Source organism: Calypte anna, chromosome 3 (assembly GCF_003957555.1).
Source record: "Calypte anna isolate BGI_N300 chromosome 3, bCalAnn1_v1.p, whole genome shotgun sequence".
In the NCBI taxonomy this organism is placed as follows: domain Eukaryota; kingdom Metazoa; phylum Chordata; class Aves; order Apodiformes; family Trochilidae; genus Calypte; species Calypte anna.
Genome location: NC_044246.1, coordinates 10,522,754 through 10,540,952, shown reverse-complemented (window position 1 = coordinate 10,540,952; position 18,199 = coordinate 10,522,754). Strand labels below are relative to the sequence as shown.

The window sequence follows — 18,199 nt, the reverse complement described above, 5'->3', positions numbered from 1 at the left end:
TGAAGCCAAGTAAATTGGCTCCAAATAGCTGGTTTTCAGGACTTCAGCATGACTAGCAGAATTAGTTATGTGAAATCTCCTGGTTTTCACTGATCTATCAAGTCTGGGATAGGAGGATAGGCACACTCTTTCAGTTTCAGCACATTTATTTAGGAAGTAGCACTTCTGTTTATATTATTTTTAAGAACTGATAGTTACAAACAAGAGTTATGTCCTTTAGAAATGAAATGAGGTATTTACATATTTATCTTTCCATCATCTGATACACAACATCTGAATAATTTCTTTTCAAACCAGCAGCTGTTAAACCAACTTCAAGTTTCATGAAAAGGAAACTTCTCTTAGAAAAGGACATTCTATCTGATAAACAGACAAGAAAACAGTAAGAACAGGACAAAGCAACATTTTATTGTGAAGCTAAAGCTATGTGACTGCTCATCATGCTTTTTTACATTGCTTATTAATAAAATGGTGTTTAACATTTCAGAAAACATTCTTAAAAGAACAATGAAACAAAAGTGTTCCAAACAACAAAATACAAGAATTAACCCCATCCCAGAATGGAATACTCCAATATATTTAACAGGGGTGGGGTATAGTGTTTTGTCTCTACCTTTGGTTTTTGTTACTTTAATCCAGATTTATGAAAAATACTGACTAGCCCTTCACGTGGCTGAAACACTTTCTGGATTTCCATTCCCTTTGATGGTGTGTGTGTATTAGATAAAGCACTTCTTCCTCACTTTCTAATGGTAAAAAAATCCTCAGAACCAATAAGCTACACACCCAGTGCTTTAGCAGAGAACACCTAGATTAACCCAGCTGCACAGAACATTGACCTTTTCCCTTAAATCCACCTCTCTGAAATAGGACTTCAGGTGCATCTTAGGAGGGCATGGAAAGTCTTACAGCAAAACAAAGCTGATCACCATTGTTTCCAGGCATCATGTCAAGAATTTGAGAATCAAAAGATCAAACTCTGAAGAACCCAGTGTTCAATCAGTGTATTTAATCCACTGGAGGAGTGTATACCTTGCCAATTATTGCCAAACTCAGGAGGTAGTTATTGATAAAGTAAACAGTTTCCACTCTAAGACAGTTAATGATTTACATGAGAAGTTGGATAAATACAATACACATTTCCCTGTACTTCAGAAGATGATTTTGTGTTTGCAGGAACTGACAGTTTAACTTCCTCATCATGTGGAACTAGAGTTACAAATCCTAAAAGAAAAAATATTTGAAAGAATATTCAAAGAAAGACTTAAAAAAAAAATAACTGATCCACAGGCCATGTCTTAGGATGACCAGTAAATCATCCTAAGCATGAAAATTAACTTAGGTGAGTAAAATGACATCCTTCCACACCAAACAGCAGCTCAAGAAAACCTAACAATGACATCAGCAACCTCCTCTAATTAGGACAGTGACTGAGATAACTACTTGCATTCACTACCTGTTTACTACTTTTCATTCTATTTTTGGTATCTAGAAGTCCCCAGCACCAAAAACATCATGAAAGCTTGAGGCCACCACAGACAGCAAATGAAGATCTGTAACCTACAGTAGCATTTGCCACCTCCAAAAGCTGCCACATGCAGAAGCATCACTAAAGCACCAGAGAAGCTACACAAGCCATGTCTGAGGCACAACTGTGCATTACCCACATCCTGGGCGGAAAAGCACTATGAGACTCTAGGGCACAAAAGTTTCACCATGGGTGGCTGAGGAAGCCCCAAGTAGAACACTGCTTTCCATACCAGTTGCTGGACACATCTCTGTTCAATTTGCCAGCATATTCAGAGCAAAAAGTACTTCTATTTCCCAAGACAGACTTGGCAGCAGAGCCAAACACAGCTAAAAAGCACTTATTTAGAATAGAAAAAATGACTATTTATTCTACATCAGAAGGTTATTTGTCTGAGTTACAGGTATAAAAACCATCATTTTAAAAAACATGAGAGAATCTACAAGTGAAATCAGCAAAGCCTCTAATCAGTGCAGTGACAACAAATTCCTTCTCAGTTCAGAGATGCCATTGCTCTCCATTTTTAAGTGTTACTATCACATTTACTATCATCTATGTAAAGTAAGTTGCAGGGCCATATTCAACAAAACTTTTAGCACCTGACTTTCTGAGAGAGAGTCAGACATCTCAGCTATTTCTAATAGAGTGCAATCTAAAGTCTAAGAAACTAGGAGGACAGAGAGGAGGAGTGTGTAAATATCCTAGCTTAAAGCTTATATTAAATAACCAGTGTAGTGTTTGTCTTAGCCACAAGGAGAGAACCATGTACAAGTTTGGTGGACTGTACAGAAAAGTCAACATGAATAAAGGGAACATTTTAACATGACAAATTTTCCTTTTAAGGAGAAAAAGCATCACTCAGTGCCTAAAGTTTTCATTCCTGTTATGCCACCAAAAGCAGCAACCTGCTGCCTGAGAAGACATTGTCCTTCCAACATGAGGAAAGATAAAAGTTGTGGTTACTACTTAGTGAAGAGGCAAATGTGTACGAAGGTTTTTTTTTTAAAAAAAAGGGGCTTGGGTGTTTTTTAATTCCCTTCAGTAACTGCTGTAATTAAAGTCAATAAAACACACCTGCAAAGGGCCAGACAAGCTGCTTTCTAATCATCTCAGAAAAGTGGGTCAATTCCTTAGCAGTGGGCAGATTCAGAAAAAGAAAGAAAAAGGCAATTTAGAGAGCGTCTGCAAAGGCTAAAAGCATCCAAGCTGCTGTCCTGCTTATTCTATCACAATTCAAGATACTGTACTTGAACACAGTCTGATTTTATGGTAAACATAGTTGCAAAGCTCTCTATACCATTGATTTGGGAAATACATGTATTTTGGGGTTTTTACTGGGGGTGCTGATTTGGTTTTGTGTTGTGGTTTGTTTGGGTTTTTTCCCCAGATCTGCTTTTATATACAATTAATAGAACACACAGATAAAAAACAAGAGCTGGAATTCACTCAGTACCAGTAAAACAGGAAACCAGAAAATGTGAAATAATGCCTTAAGGGGAACAGAATTATTCTGTAAAGACACTATGCAGAAAATAGTGTAAGGCTACTAAAGAAGATTTATGAACCCAACAGCACTTGTTCATAGACTGAAAACCCAGGAGCCGTGGGGCAAACTGATGATGCAAAACAAAATTAAGTTCTTATTACTGTGTTCTGGAAGAAATGTATAGAGTTTTATCTCATCCATCATGCAGAAAACACTGAGGGCAGAACAAATAACCAAGAAAAGCAGTGATACCAGTCACACAGATCCTCTTGATCTGAACTGGTTGTACAAACAAGTGCAAGGGATAGCAGTCCCTTTCTCAATTAGCACTTAGCCTCCTGACCCTCTGTGCTGCAACCTGGTGGCGTTTTAGGGGATGGGAACTTGGACCTCTACATTTCACATACCTATCACATACCAATGGTATGGATTCAAAATAAAAGTGTCACATGCTTAGCACTATGAAGTCTATGACAAACATAGATCAAGTCAGACAGGACCCTCCAACAACAAAGATGATACACTGAAGGCAGAATTCAGGGAAACTAAATAATACAGGAGATTTAAGAAACTGAAATCTTGTGGCATTTCACTTTCTTGGACAAGCAAGAATCAGGGAAACAGAAGTCATATGTTTTATTTACGTCAGACATACATGTAAGAGAGTCACACCTTTAGAAAGCTAAAAATGGTTTGGTTAGACTATTTCAAAAGGCATACTAGTGTAACACCATCTTCTCATTTAATTGCTTTTAATTTTAACATCTGGTAAAAGCATCTTTAAAAAAAAACAAACAAAAAACCAGAATTCCAAACATACCGCACCTGTGTCTCAAGTTTGATGCAGTTTCTGCTACTTAGTACCTAATACTACACCACAAGCACCAAGTCCTCTCTGTGTATTACTGTATGTACACTACATCTATCAGCTGCAAGGGTTTTTTCATATATGTATATAAAATATATTATTTATAGTCAACTTTCAGGTGAGTAGTCCCAGAAATATTTTACTTACTCCTAACAATAAAAAATAAGTTAAGGGAAAAATTAAGAACAAAATTTTCTGTTAAGACCAAAAGCAAACAAACTTATAACTCAGTTTAAACAACTGTAAACAATATGCATTTTTGTAATACCACCAATTTGGGAGAGCTGTCTTTAAAAAAGAAAAAACCTCCACAAACATGCTTTAACAAGGAATTAAGAGCTCTGCCTTGCAAACATCTGTGTTTTATCCATGTAGAATTTGTAAACAAGATGTCAGGCCTTTAGAAGTAAAGGCAAAGATGTTTTCCTTTATTACAGTATTTAAAGGGTATCTCATGGGTTTTTTTAACAGCTTGTCATTTATATAATAAAAACAAGTGTCTGTACAAAGATGCAGTTTCTTTTTAAAAAAGCAGATCAGTTGAGTGTTTCATACTTTAATATATAAACCCAAACATATGAAAGCTATAAAAACATTAATGTGTGCCATGTATTAAACATGTAGCCTTGTATTTTAATGCTTCCATGTATGGATTAAAATAAAAATATATCACAATGGAAATTTTACTTTCAATTATCAGACACAGACCAAAATACAGAGTAGGAACATGTCATTTCTTAAACTTGACAATTAGCATCACTTACTCTCTCAAACATCAGCTGGGCTTCCAGTTGTACACCATAAGCATAAGCTAACATTCTACCAATGGAACTTTACAAAATGCAATAATACAAGAGAGAAAATAGTGAGAAAATACTGCCAGTAAATGAATGTATTAGTCTATTTTTTTTAATTAGGTAATTTTTTATTTCTAAAGACTGTTTGAATTGGTTTTATAAAGTAGGGCATTTTTGCTGTTCTGCTATCAAAGGTCTTTAAAACTGTTCTGTGAACAGTAGAGTCACATTACAACTAAATAAAAAGACAAATAATAACAGACCAGCTGCTTTTTTTACATTTTAATATTCTGAATTCCCCAATGCTGTTCTTCTTCTAAGCATAGGGAAGTTGTTTTATTTGGCACATTAAGGATAAAAAAAGTCAAAAACTGAAGAGAAGTTTACAAACCTCCAATTGTAAGTTAGTAGTTATCAGGAAGAACCCAGACATCAAAGTCAAGGCAAAATTAAAGACAAAGAAACACAGACACAACATAAGGAAAAGGTCTTCCAATGATGAGTATCATCAGAGCCTTCTAGCTGAAACAAAATACATGTATTATTGATCAAACCATTATCAGATTGCTAAGAATATTACGTCAAGTTCTACTGTGCTCTTACTTACAGTGTGTAAATCCTCACTAAATGGCAAGGAGGCTGTCATGAACTCATTTCACATTTTTTCTTAATCTCAAGTTTTAATGAAGTATTAAAAATCAGTAAAGTCCTGTAAACTCTGGCTGCTTTACAGTAGCCTACAACAATTGCTCCTTAGGCAGCACTTTGTTTCACTTGAAGTAGCAATTCACACTGTAGTGTCTCCAAAGTCCTTGTTCCAGCGAATGTAGGCTTCCAGGGTCTGAGGGCTCAAACTGCGCTTTATCTTCTTCAAAGACTCAGTAAAATCTGAGAGTTTGATATTTCTCATCTAAACAGAAAGACATCAGGATCACAAGTAGTTCCTGTACTTCAGTATACTCAAGATGTACTTCACTATTCACTTTTAAGAAAGCACATGCTACAAAAGCTTCATCTTGATATAAAAAAGAAATTGTTTTACAGTGAGAAGTCATTCACTGGAACAACCTCCTCAGGGATTTGGTAGAGTCCCCATCACAGAAAATCTTCAAATCACTACTGGACAAGGTGCTAGATAATCTCACGTAGGCTCCTTTTCCCACCAGGTCCTGAGCTGTTCTATGATTCTATAACCTGATGCAAGTCTTCTAATTTAAGACTGTCAGTATTTACCACTTTAATAAGTTTAATAACAGTAGGGAATCATAATGTCTGCCTTGTTATTAATCAGCCCACGAGGTTGTGTTATTACTCCCTGTTTCACTAGATGGTGCAAGCTGGTGTAATTACAAGGAGTAATGTCTGTAAGCTGTAAGAGGGTAGATTTAGGTTAGACATTAGGAAGAAATTCTTTCCTGTGAGGGTGGTGAGACAGTGGAACAGGTTGCCCAGGGAAGCTGTGGATGCCCCATCCCTGGAAATGTTTAAGGACAGGATGGATGGGGCTTTGACCAACCTGATCTAGTGGGAGGTGTCCCTGCCAATGCAGCGGAATTGGAACTAGAGGATCTTTAAGGTTCCTTCCAACTGAAACCATTCTTTGATTCTCTGAAGTGATCAGAAAGAGAAATACTCCTCCAAAAATCACGCTAGTTATTTTGTATGATACTATGTGTAAATAAAGGGACTGCAAAATATTCTGGTGAGCATGCAATCTATTCAAAGATGAAAATACAGCTGCTAGAACAGCATACCTCACTGGCAGACATGTTCTTCACCTGTTCTGGTTTTAATTCTGTAAAAATAAAGATTTGTGAGTTTCGTAAGAAAAAGTTCATTGCTTATGACAAATAAAGCATGATAAAATATAAAGCATGATTTATTCTCAGGAAAAAAAAACAATACTACAGCTAAAAAATTACACCTCTGTGCCTGAACATAACATCTTGTACAGAAACACACATGGTGTTTTCACCTCCTTCTTCCCCATTCATCAGCTCCTCAGCCAGGCTCCCTGCACACTGAGTCACTGCAGATACAATACACAGGGGTATCAGAACCACTTTCTCCTCCCTTAAGTATGGGGAACAGCACACAAGTGTTAACAAAGTTGCCTTCCCCCATGTTATTCCTGGTATCTGCAACTCCCCTGCCCTTCAAACATGCACAATTTTCAGGAAAGTTACCATCAGCTAAGAATAGAGAAATAAAATCAGGAAGGGCACCTAAGAGGTCTTCTTGCCCCAGGCAGTGTTGGGGCACTTATTTTTTTTTCTTAGAGTATCAATATATTACAGGAAACTTGCTCTAAGGGTGCAAGAAGAATCTAGGCAGGATCAGCAAGGCTGATGTTAAAAAAAATTGAAAACATAAATTGTTTTATACAAAATATCCAGGTGCAGCTTGAAGAAATAGGCTGCACATTTCATGGTGTCTCCTCAGAACAGCCTGGTATTTGAAGTGATTTGTCACCAAAGTAAAGCCTGCACACCTCCATGCATACATTATGAATTCAACCAGTCTAAGTAATTATATTCAAAATTTTAGGAGACATGATGTTTCTTGTGAGAGCTATTTAATGCAATTCTTTTTCACAGTTATTATGGGGGATTTTGAAAGATGTGCCTTAGAAGCTCAACAGCAGAAAGTAACTGGGTAAAAAAAACCTCTACCTTCCAGCAGCTGCTTTCAAAGAGATAGTGCACTGGCAAAGCTGCATGCTATAGCATTTTTTTATTCAATTTAAAATGGTAATAAAACAAACACACCCACAAAACATGCCCAGACCTCTCCTCCCCATAAAATATTTAAGAGAGTTGCAGTAACTTCTATTTACATATAATAGGTTGATATTACAGAATACTTCTCTGGCTGCCTTTAGTACCTTTCTATCAGGTAATGCAATATAGCTCCAAATAGAAAACTAGAATCAAATCTACATGATATTTTCTTCATAAAATCCTATGACTGACTTCCACTCAACAGAATCAGCACCTTCAGATGCGGCTACTGGACAGAAAATAACTGGCCAATGAAATGGAACAACGAGCTAAGGAGGGATTTGAAAGAAAAAGAAAAAATCCAAACCCAACATTTACTTTGCATTCAAACTGTTTTTTTAAGTTGGAAATGTCAGAGGAAGAACAGAGAGGTAAAACTCGACTTGAGTCAAGATTTCATCTGAATCACAATCCAACATTAAGAAGACTTAATATAAAAAATCTATGCCATAGATTTATGCTAAACCATATAGACAAATCTCAAAATGCAAAACCTGCTTCTATTTCAGTATTCCCTTCCTTTTGACTTGAAAGAAATCAGCCCACTTTACAAAGACAAGTAATGCAGTTTGAGATTGCTTAGGAACTAATAATTTAGATATAAAAGACCTGATACCAGCCTAGGAAAGGTGCATTTATTGAAAAAAAAAAAAACAAATCTGAAAAACACTTCATTCTACTTTCCTCTAAAGACACAAAAATTGTCTGTTCCATGTGCTGAGGTAATGAAGGGTGTTTTGTGTAAGGTAGGTTACAAAGATGCTAATACAAGGAACAGGCCAAAATCCAATCTAAAAAGCTTCATTTCAGAGGTTTAATAATAATAAAGAGGTAGGATAATGCAGTATCTCTAATATCAAGGCCACTGAGTTTTTTCAAGGCCAAAATAAAAAAAAGCCATGCAGCTTACCTCGAATAGGGCCCAGTGCTGCATCTTTTGCTAATGCAGTTAAATCACTTCCAGAGTATCCATCTGTCATTCTTGAAAAAAGGAAAAAGTGTGGGAAAGGAGGAAGGAAAAAAAAAAATCAACAAAATACAGAACTGCTTCAACCCGTGTCTATTTAATTGCATATGATTAGAATGTTACTTAATCAGAAATATTATTTTGATGTTGTTTTGCAAGTTTAATAAATCAGAAACACATTCAGAAGCAGTGATCCATATTTAAGCCTTTCCCAGATTAAACTTACAAGCACAGATATTCAAAGTCCAAAATAACTTTCTAGGAAAAGCAAAAAGACAGCAAACAACTTTGATTAGTAGATGAAGACTAATCTCAGGCACATTTATTAGGCATGTTATGAGAATGTCCTCCATTAGTTTGTCATCATTTGTCATAGATTAATATAAAACCAAAACCTCAACTGTTCTGTATTGTTGCAATCAGGTAATCACAAAGAGAAGGCAGTACCACAAATTTATTGTGGTGTGAGCACATGACCAATTTTCTGAATAAAACTATGTGCATTTTCAGTTGGTATCAGAGGCAGACAAAGGACAAAAGCAGGCATTACTATAAATCTAACAGTAGTGTTTGGTTTTGAAAATAAGTGATAGTTTTACATGCTTCTAATGAAAGCCATGGTAACAGCTGACCAGTGGACTCCAGGAATTACAGTGTTCTAGTAATTCAGAAGAGTAAATACAAATCTGAACAGCAGCACTGCTTTGCTCAGCAGGTGACAGTACAGACAGCTTTATTTCTGGTGGAAGACATTTTTCAGTGTTGAAGGTTTGGTAAAAGATAAATCTATATTCTCAAACTTGACAAGCTTGTCAATTCTCCAAATTTACAGTTTGCATTTTAGCAGAGAACTGGAACAGCCTGCTATGGGTTTACACAGAGAAAATGATCTCAAGCACAGGTGAAGACAAACTCAACAACTGATTCTGTTAAAGCCTAAACCTGGAATTGCTAACGACCAAGAACCAGCTGAGGGACTTGAGATGGCTACAACATCCCCAGTCACAGCCAGAGGTTATCTGCAGAAGCAACACTTCACATGTTTACCTTCAAATAAGAATTATAATTCAGCCTGGAACTGAAATACACTGGACAGGTCTTTATTCAGGAAAAAACCTAAGTGTGTCTTGCATACACTTCCCGTTTATTTGGGACACTGTAAATATATTCTACAGATGAACTGAAGGAAAACTATTGTGTTAAGTACTGGAATTTTTCTGTTTGTTTTTATTTTAAGACTGGCAGACATATGGCTCATCCAAATCCTCAGAACCTGAAGAGGGCAGGGGGACCAAACCAAGAACCCATTCTCTATGGATCATTTCCATAATTAGACTTAATTTCCAAGTTAACATAATCCAAGTTATGTTATACTGCTAACATATAAAAGAAGTAGTAAGGGTTACCTAAAGAAAAATTTAAAAGCAAGAAAACCACCCAGCTTGTAGAGCAGTGGCTAGATCAGTCTTCTGGATATCATTTATTCTGTTGTACTTTATAGAAAAAGTGGCAGAGGAGCAAAGGAACACAATCTTGAAGGAGGCTAAATATCTACATTTTCTGTAACAAAGAAAGATGGCAAATTTCTCTAAACATTTTTTAAAATGTAATTAAGTTGCATTTATATTTTGGTTAATAAATTTGCAGTTAGAATCCAAGACACTTTTTCCTCCATTTTGCTATTATTTTGCAGCCTAAATATGGCCTGAGCATCCTTCAAGAACAGAGAGAATTTATTCAGTTTGATTATATACCAACTTTCTGCAACGTTATTAACACTAAGGCACTGACAAATGCTACATCCAAGACTGTACTCACCTCCTGTGTACTACCACAAACAGAAACAGAGACTGAAGTACATCCACTTGCGTATTTTGGATATCTCATGCTCTGTTTTCATTCCTTCCTGCCCTAGGTGCTCTACCTGCTTTTTAGTCTAACTTCCTTCACATTTAATTTCTGAGGATGACAAACAGCAGTACTGCGTCAGTCATAGTGAAGGAAAACATAAAACAACTTAGTTTCATAATAGGAAGGGCACTGAACCCACATTTTCCCAATCAAATATGAAATTGAAAGAAATCTAAGATTATCCAGTGCTTCCTCTGCTATGGTCCTAAGATCTTCAACAAACTTGGCAATGGATGAGCAAAGAAAGGTTGCTCTTGATTTGAAATGCATGCCAAGTGCCACACTGGTACTGCCTTTTTGCATCAGGGAGGAGAGCTGGACTGCCTGGGGTATGGGTGGAGAGAAGGATCCCCCTCCCTTCTCCTCAGAAATAAAAGCACTACTGGATATGTTTCAACACATATTGAAACAATATGGGGAAAAAACAAGCACATATAAAAAAACATGTACAAAGCCACTTTCATACAGTCTGACAGGAGATCACCTTTCAAAACTCATGTAATTAGTTCTCAGGAAGTGCTGTCATGATCTGATGAGTGACATGAGTTACATTTGGAATGCAGTCTGAGTGAATGCAGTAGATGAGTGTATATATGTTAATATCATCAAAAAAACCCACTTACCTAGCTAGTTGTGCCAACTCTTTTTGGGTCAATGGACTTCCTTGCTTGCTTAGAAGATTTTTCAATAAAATCAATCTCGTCTATAAAAAACATACATTTATCAGATGTAAAACTCGTTTTCATCATAAAATTCCAACAAAACTACACACTTGTCAAGTTAGCTTTCATGCTTCACCAGTTTAAACATGCCCGTAGTGCTTTTGTGATTTGACTGTGCACTATCAGAGAAAGAGATTTGGTGATAATGAGATCAAAGGTCAACTTACTTCAAGAATAATAGATGAGAGTCCTCATCAAAAGCCCCAATCTGCTATTAGGCTGAAAAACATTACTTTGAGAAAGCTATTTTCATCTTTTGCTGTAAACACTCTTCTCCAGGCATACAAATGTGCTCCTGCAAGCCCTGCTTCAGACTTGCCACACCTGCCAGTATGTAAGCAACACCTCACTAGCCAAGAAATACCGAGTAGCTACTACCAGATTTGGTACTAGCACTTGTAAAAAAATATGCAAAAACTTGAGAGGTGCCAGAATTAAAGCACAGTGTATACAGCCAAGCTGGGCCAGAAGTTAATTCACAGAACTGTAATCACCCACTGGGCAAGTTAAGAATAGCCTATGAAACATACTCTTTTTTTGTAATAAGCTTGATTTAAAATGAAGAAAATGCTTGGAAAAGAATACTTACTTCCTCATTTGGTAAAGACACGTATACCCGTTTGGTGAATCGTCTAGAAAAAAAAAGATAGATATATATATATGTATGTATGTATACACATTTGTGACTTTTAGCACATAGAGATATATCATTTGATATGATAAATGTCAAAATTTCACTTATATAATAAAATTCTAGAAGAACTATGGATTTTAAAAAAAAACTAATAACATGCATTGTGTCACCTTAATCTTTGAGTTATGAGACTCCTCAAAGGCAAGAAACACTCTAAAGGCAGAAATACCACTGACAACCAGCAACAAAATGAAGCATATCTTCATTATACACAAGAAATCTTTGGAATAATTAAAACTTTATTTGATTTGTCAGACAGTGTTTTCCTCAATCAGGAATGAAAGAGCAAAATGCACGAGACCTTGTAGCAAAGAAGTCCTACAGCAAATCTAGAGCAAGATCTGTAATTGCATGGGGCATCAGAAGGTAAAAATTAACAAAGAAGAAATACTAGCCAAAGTTTTCAGAAGTCAAAGTTTTTTTTTCATCTGGTCATTAAGATACAAATTAACAAAAAACATCCAACCAAACAAACAAAAAAAAGAGGGCAATATACAAAATGGAAGAGGGTTATAAAATGCTGATTTGGTCCCAATAGGTACTGTTTTAGACAATTCTAAAGCTGTTTGTTCTTTTGCAGAGATATTGCAATAGAGATGAGACAGATACCTCTAAGAGGCTGGATATTTTAACCTTACCTAACAGGTTTTGCTATTAAATTCTAAAATTTAAATCAACTGAGACACTAAGTAGCAAAACCTGATCTTCATAATGATCATCATTTATTGTATTCAAATAAAAGAAGAGACATTTTGATACCTGAGAACAGCATCATCAAGCTCTTGTGGCCTATTAGTTGCTCCCATAACCAGTATTCTGTCCTCTCCAGAAGACTGCACCTATAAAATGTAGGAAAGCAAGACAGCTCTCAGCTTACATCAAGTAGTAATATAACAAAAACAGTTAGAGATTTGCCACATGTTTCAGCATGCTGAATAAAATAAAGCATGCTTTATTTTTTCCATGTAGTTAGCTTTAAAACTTTCCGTAGATAAATGTAAAGTCAAACTAGGAAAAAGTAAAAAAAAAATAAAAAAGACAATGCCCATGTTGCTTGAAAAGAGTCTTGCAAGAGCACAAATGTCACAAACTACAATGCTGAAGAAAACAGAGTACAAATAGCATTCTGAAGTTCAGTCATCCAGACATTACTTATGCTTCCACAGAGATTTTCTGCTGTTCAAGAGTTTTAACATCAAATTTAATTTTAAAGCCTACAGAGAATGATAGGACCAAAACTTCAGACTGAGGTACAGCCAGAAACACCAATCAGCTCAGAGATTCAGCTAATATGGTTCTCATAAGAAGTTCTTAATAAAAATTAACACAGCATCCTTCCAATTCACTCAATTGCAAGACTTGATTTTATACCCAAGAATATGGAGACTTACAGCTTCCAGACTTCAGAGAAAATAGTGGGTATCACAGATGTGTTGTTATTCACTCAGTATCCAAGCATTCATAGACCTAAGTTCACTGGCTGCCTTATTGAGTCAAAAATGTTCCACAAAAATCTTGAATGATACAGTTACACCTTGATACAAAGTTAGTTATTATGCTTAATTTTCCCCTTTACATTTTAAAAGAAAACTCCATGTGTGTAGTAGTTTTTAGACACCACTGTCACGTTACAATATTTGTCCTGATTTGTCCCACTTTGAACAAGTTTGGGGTTTTTTTAACCTTATTGTCTCTTTATCTAGTTATATTCTCTTCCTGCACTTCCTTAATATTGCTTTGCCACTGTAGCAATATTCAAGTGTGCTAGTGGAATATAAATTAAGATTGTTTGATACAAAAACCAGTGCTGTGTGACAGAAAAATATTTTGATATTCATTTGCTCTCCCTCAGTTATGAAACCCAGTTTTTCTTCTTGGATATCACATACATGCTATTAAATATATTCTTCAGATCTTGGATCCTGCCATCTCTAGGCCATAATGTCAAAAAAAAATCCTGTAGCTAAATAAAAAGCACACTAACACAGAAATTAATCTTTTTGATGTACCAAAGCAGTGTATACCCACGATCTAAACTAGTTCATTAAAAATTCTCATCCCCTAAGTCTCACCTTACCAGAGCTAAGCCCCAGCAGCTAAATTCTCTTTGTGCTTCATCTGTAGCTTCTACAGGCACCCACTACATTAGCCAAATCACCTAAATCAAACAATATCCAAAACTAAGTACTTACACCATCAAATTCTATTAAAAATTCTGTTTTTAGACGCCTACTAGCATCATGTTCACCTTCCCGTCTTTCACACAAAAGGCTATCAACTTCATCTAAAAAACAAAGAAATGCATCTTAATTAAGCATACAACTTCCAAGTCTCCATATTTGCCTAAGGTCTTTTGCTAATATAAGCCCCCAGTAAGAAAAACTAGCTATTTATTCCTTAGGAGACAGAGAGACCTTAGGAAGGTTTAAAAGCTTGTATAATGTCCTTTGAACATGTAATAACAAACACAAGAGAAAAAAAACAAAACTACTGATAATACAATAAATTGCAACCCAGGACAAGCAAAACCCATTTTCATATTTGAAGTTGAATACATCAACAGATTTACTCGGTAAAAGTAGTACAGCATTTGTATTTTGAGGGCATTTCTTCCCATTATTAACACTAATTAAGTAACTCATCTAACATGTCTCATCTAGAACTACTGATTATCTAGCAGGTCATATCCAAAGCATTTGCTCTGCACTACAGAATTACTCAAAGAGGTTTAGCCAATGATTCCAATTTGAATAAGCAAAAATATTCAAGAAAATTCACAGAAGTCAACAACATTTAAGGTCTTACCAATAAAAATTATAGAAGGCTGAAGTTCTCTGGCTACTGCAAATAGAGCACGCACCAGTTTCTCTCCTTCACCCACCTAAAACCAAACAGAAACTGGCTTTGGAGGGGGTTTACAAACTGCTTACTACAAGAAACTTAGCAAAACCATCTTGCTGATAACCAGCCACACTCATTCCATTCATACACTCAGAATATTACTAATTCAGTATTAACATATTATAGCATTGGTTATGTCTTTAATGAAACATTACAACTTCACTCATGATCACACTTGAGTTGCCAGATTTTGATGCCTAATTAATCAGAATAAAAGGTAGCTGGGACCCACCTAATTTATTTTTTAATAAGAAAAAAAAAACACCAACAAACAAACACTCATCTATATGACAGCCACAGTCATTCTGAACTGCAACAGCCTTTGACATTGAGTTATCACAAGCACAAATCAAAATCTTCTTCTTTCACAAGTCACTTTTTAAAAACTTTATGTTCACTATTAGGCTAACAGTTCACCAAGGACTCATCAGAAGTCTCTGGCCTTCTTAAGCTCAAACTACAGCATGTGTGTTTTCAGATCAATGTAATGTACAGCTGCTACTTACATATTTTGAAGTTAGGCTGGCTGCACTTATATTAAAGAAAGTAGCATTTGATTCTGCAGCAACTGCTTTGGCCTAGGAGGGGGAAAAAAAAGTCCTTTTAAAAACATTACACTGAAGATATCTCTTGACTGCTGTACATAGTTTTCATGTCCTGACTGACCACTATGAAAACCCCTGTTTCTTCAAAGAGAACACCTGATGGATGCTACAGAAAACACCTGTAGAGGCCATGTACAAATAAGAATGGATGAGCAGCTGAACCAGACTCCCTTAGAATTCTCTAATCACATCATCTCCACAGCCATCTACAGCTTGCTTACTGCAGAATACAAGTCTACAGCTCTTTTCAACGTACCCTGAGTATGCTGAGACATAAGAAACAGTTTTAACTAACTTAGGGTGGTAATATAGGGCAGCAGCTAGATCAAATCACACTCAGAATTAGTTTTTTGGGTTTTGTTTGGTTGGTTTTTAGCCTTCATCAGTTCAGTCAGAACGATCATACAGAGTACCCTCTTCTTTCAGAGTTTTACCATATTCAAGAAATTATTATTCCCCAGTTATGCAGTTTAACTTTTTTTATCAGCAGTTATGTTCCAGTATGTAGAACACAACAAATGAGCCCAAGTGAGCTGCTCAACATTCACACTTCTGCAGTTGAGAGCTGATCCAACTTCAGCCTCAGCAAAGGGAGTGTGCAGCTGCAGCCACAACATGCGATGCAGGACCACATGCCAAGCATCAGGACAGGTGATGCTCTCTGGCTGCACAGCAATTTCACTCCAATTCCCCATATCTAGCACATCAAGATAAAACAAACAGCAGCCAGACAGTTTCACTACACTTATGCTCTTTGCATACAAGTGTGAAAGTAAGACCGCCTGCTTTCTAGCTACTGTGCTCCTCACTCATTTCCAAAACACTTTTTAGTGGAGAAGAGACAATTTGTGACTAACAGCTGCTGTACAAAAACAATTAACCATGTGACTTTTCCTCTCTAAAAACAAAACTTGGACTTGCCAGTGTAAGTTTAAAAATATTACATGTGATGCTGAAAAGAATTAAATAGGGAAAAGTTTAGTAATTCCCTCCCCTGTAAAATCCAGAGTTAAGAACAATTTTGCCTTTTTATATTAAATTGACACCATAATAAGTATCTAGGTAGAATATAGAGTTTATCACTACAACACCCCAACAGAAAGCCATCCCTCCCTGGTACATTTTAAGCCCACTAACTCATGCTTGATTAAATTCTCTCACCAGCATCGTCTTCCCATTTCCTGGTGGGCCAAACAGCAATAAACCACGTGCAGGAGCTCTAAGTCCTGTAAATAACTGAAAAGTACATCATCCTAAGTTACCTGCAAAGACTTAAGAAAATACTCATTTACCTTTGTAAGGAAATAGCTCACTTGCTGTCAGTGGTGGCTGATACCACAGTAACAGCACTACAGCAGCAGAGGTTTTTAGAGATCTACATTCTGTCACTAAGTTGACCCAATGCACATCACTATTGTTTCACACACAACAGTTATACCACGTGCAGAGAGACACTGTGAAAGGAACATAAAAGGAGGTAGCACATCCCACAGAAGAGACCAGCCCAAGTTTAAAGCATCAATTGCATTTCCAAAGGGGAAATGCAGGTGTATAGTAAGAGTTAAAGCAATATTTCTATTAACTCCATATGGAAGAACCCCTTCATCTTTCTCTTTGATATTAAAATGTTACTGAACAACAAACTTGACATACTAAAGAAACTAATAACAGAGACACAACAATGACATTTTCCTTCAGAATTTGCATATTTGCACACTTCAGTGCACATTTGATACCAAAGCTTTGTTTTCCTCAGTGCCTGTATTCCTATCATGCTACACCAGGTTTAGGGTTTCTTCCCTGCAGTGCTTCAAAACCAGAAACTGCACTAAAGGGAAAGAGGAAGACTACAGAGCAACACCAGTCACCTGTCAATGTGACAAGAGACCCACAAGCAAATGAACAGCAACTGAGCTTGAATAATCAGCACTGCATTAAGTCACTGCATGCAATTTATCCAAGAATCCAGCAACTTTTATCAAGTCCAGCTTTAAAAAGCTACCAACTTAATTTTTTTAAACAGTGACTCAGAAAATTGCAGTAATCTAGGCAGCAGCTGAGGTATCACCTATGATTACAAAAAAAGCCCGAATTTACCAAATTCCACTCATCCAAGAGGAAATATGCCATCAAATGCTATACACCTCAGTGTATTTGCTTGTTCACTACTACACACTTTTGCATCCTCTTCTCCTGTGAATAGACTATTCAGAATGACTAAACAACATCCAGACAGAGAACAGAGAACATGACCACAATGCCAATGTAATAGTTTTCAAATCAGATAATGTCATGACTTCATTTACCTATACAGAGTTCATCTGTTTCACTTTTCAGTTATGGGCTTTGTTCTTTACCTTTTTTTTTTTTTTTCAGGTTTTCTGGCTTACTGGTTGAGTTTTGTGTTGTTTTGAGATTTTTAAAAAGCTATTTATTCCAACACCTCAGTTACTTTCTCCAGAACTGAGCAACAAGATGATGAGAAATGTCATGGCAGTATTTTAATTTAAATTCTTCATTCTCCTTTTCAAAGATGACTATCACCACACAGCTATAGACAGCAATAATAACCAGTAAAGACAGAACTAAAGGATCACTACCTCACATATGAAGCACAATACATATCTCTGATTTTATTAGGGTAATAAAAAAACCCAGTTGCTTACCTCAGGTCTAAGAGAAGGAAGGATAACAATTTCTTGCAAAGCTTGTTTAGCCAGTTCCTGCCCTGCAATATCATCAAATTTGACAGCTGGCCCACTAACAAAGAAATGGAATACTAATTAGCCTAACAATGGTCTTTCAGCTGCAGCTGACCAATTTAATGCTTTTGACTATTTATACAGAGTCTTTCTGAGGAAATCCACAACTTATATACTAAAAATTTTAAAAGATAAGCATTTCTGATTTGAATTTTCATATCTTTGCCAAATAACAAAT

General features: G+C 36.2%; 1 protein-coding gene across 7 annotated transcripts in view; it reads right to left on the bottom strand.

Moving 5' to 3' along the window:
• Positions 1–3,747: 3,747 nt before the first annotated feature.
• The window catches only part of SPAST (spastin), a 34,432-nt gene continuing 19,980 nt past the window's right edge, over positions 3,748–18,199 (bottom strand). For 6 of the 7 annotated variants that reach the window (XM_030447851.1, XM_030447852.1, XM_030447850.1 and 3 more), the window contains 11 exons: positions 17,926–18,019; positions 16,421–16,495; positions 15,161–15,232; positions 14,559–14,634; positions 13,946–14,037; positions 12,513–12,592; positions 11,649–11,691; positions 10,961–11,040; positions 8,370–8,440; positions 6,434–6,474; positions 3,748–5,589 (listed from right to left, as the gene is read on the bottom strand). In XM_030447851.1, the coding sequence (XP_030303711.1) occupies positions 5,467–5,589; positions 6,434–6,474; positions 8,370–8,440; positions 10,961–11,040; positions 11,649–11,691; positions 12,513–12,592; positions 13,946–14,037; positions 14,559–14,634; positions 15,161–15,232; positions 16,421–16,495; positions 17,926–18,019 (847 nt within the window). In that variant the 3' untranslated portion in view covers positions 3,748–5,466. The remainder of the gene's footprint in view (positions 5,590–6,433; positions 6,475–8,369; positions 8,441–10,960; positions 11,041–11,648; positions 11,692–12,512; positions 12,593–13,945; positions 14,038–14,558; positions 14,635–15,160; positions 15,233–16,420; positions 16,496–17,925; positions 18,020–18,199) is intronic. The other variant, XM_030447849.1, reaches the window with a different exon arrangement.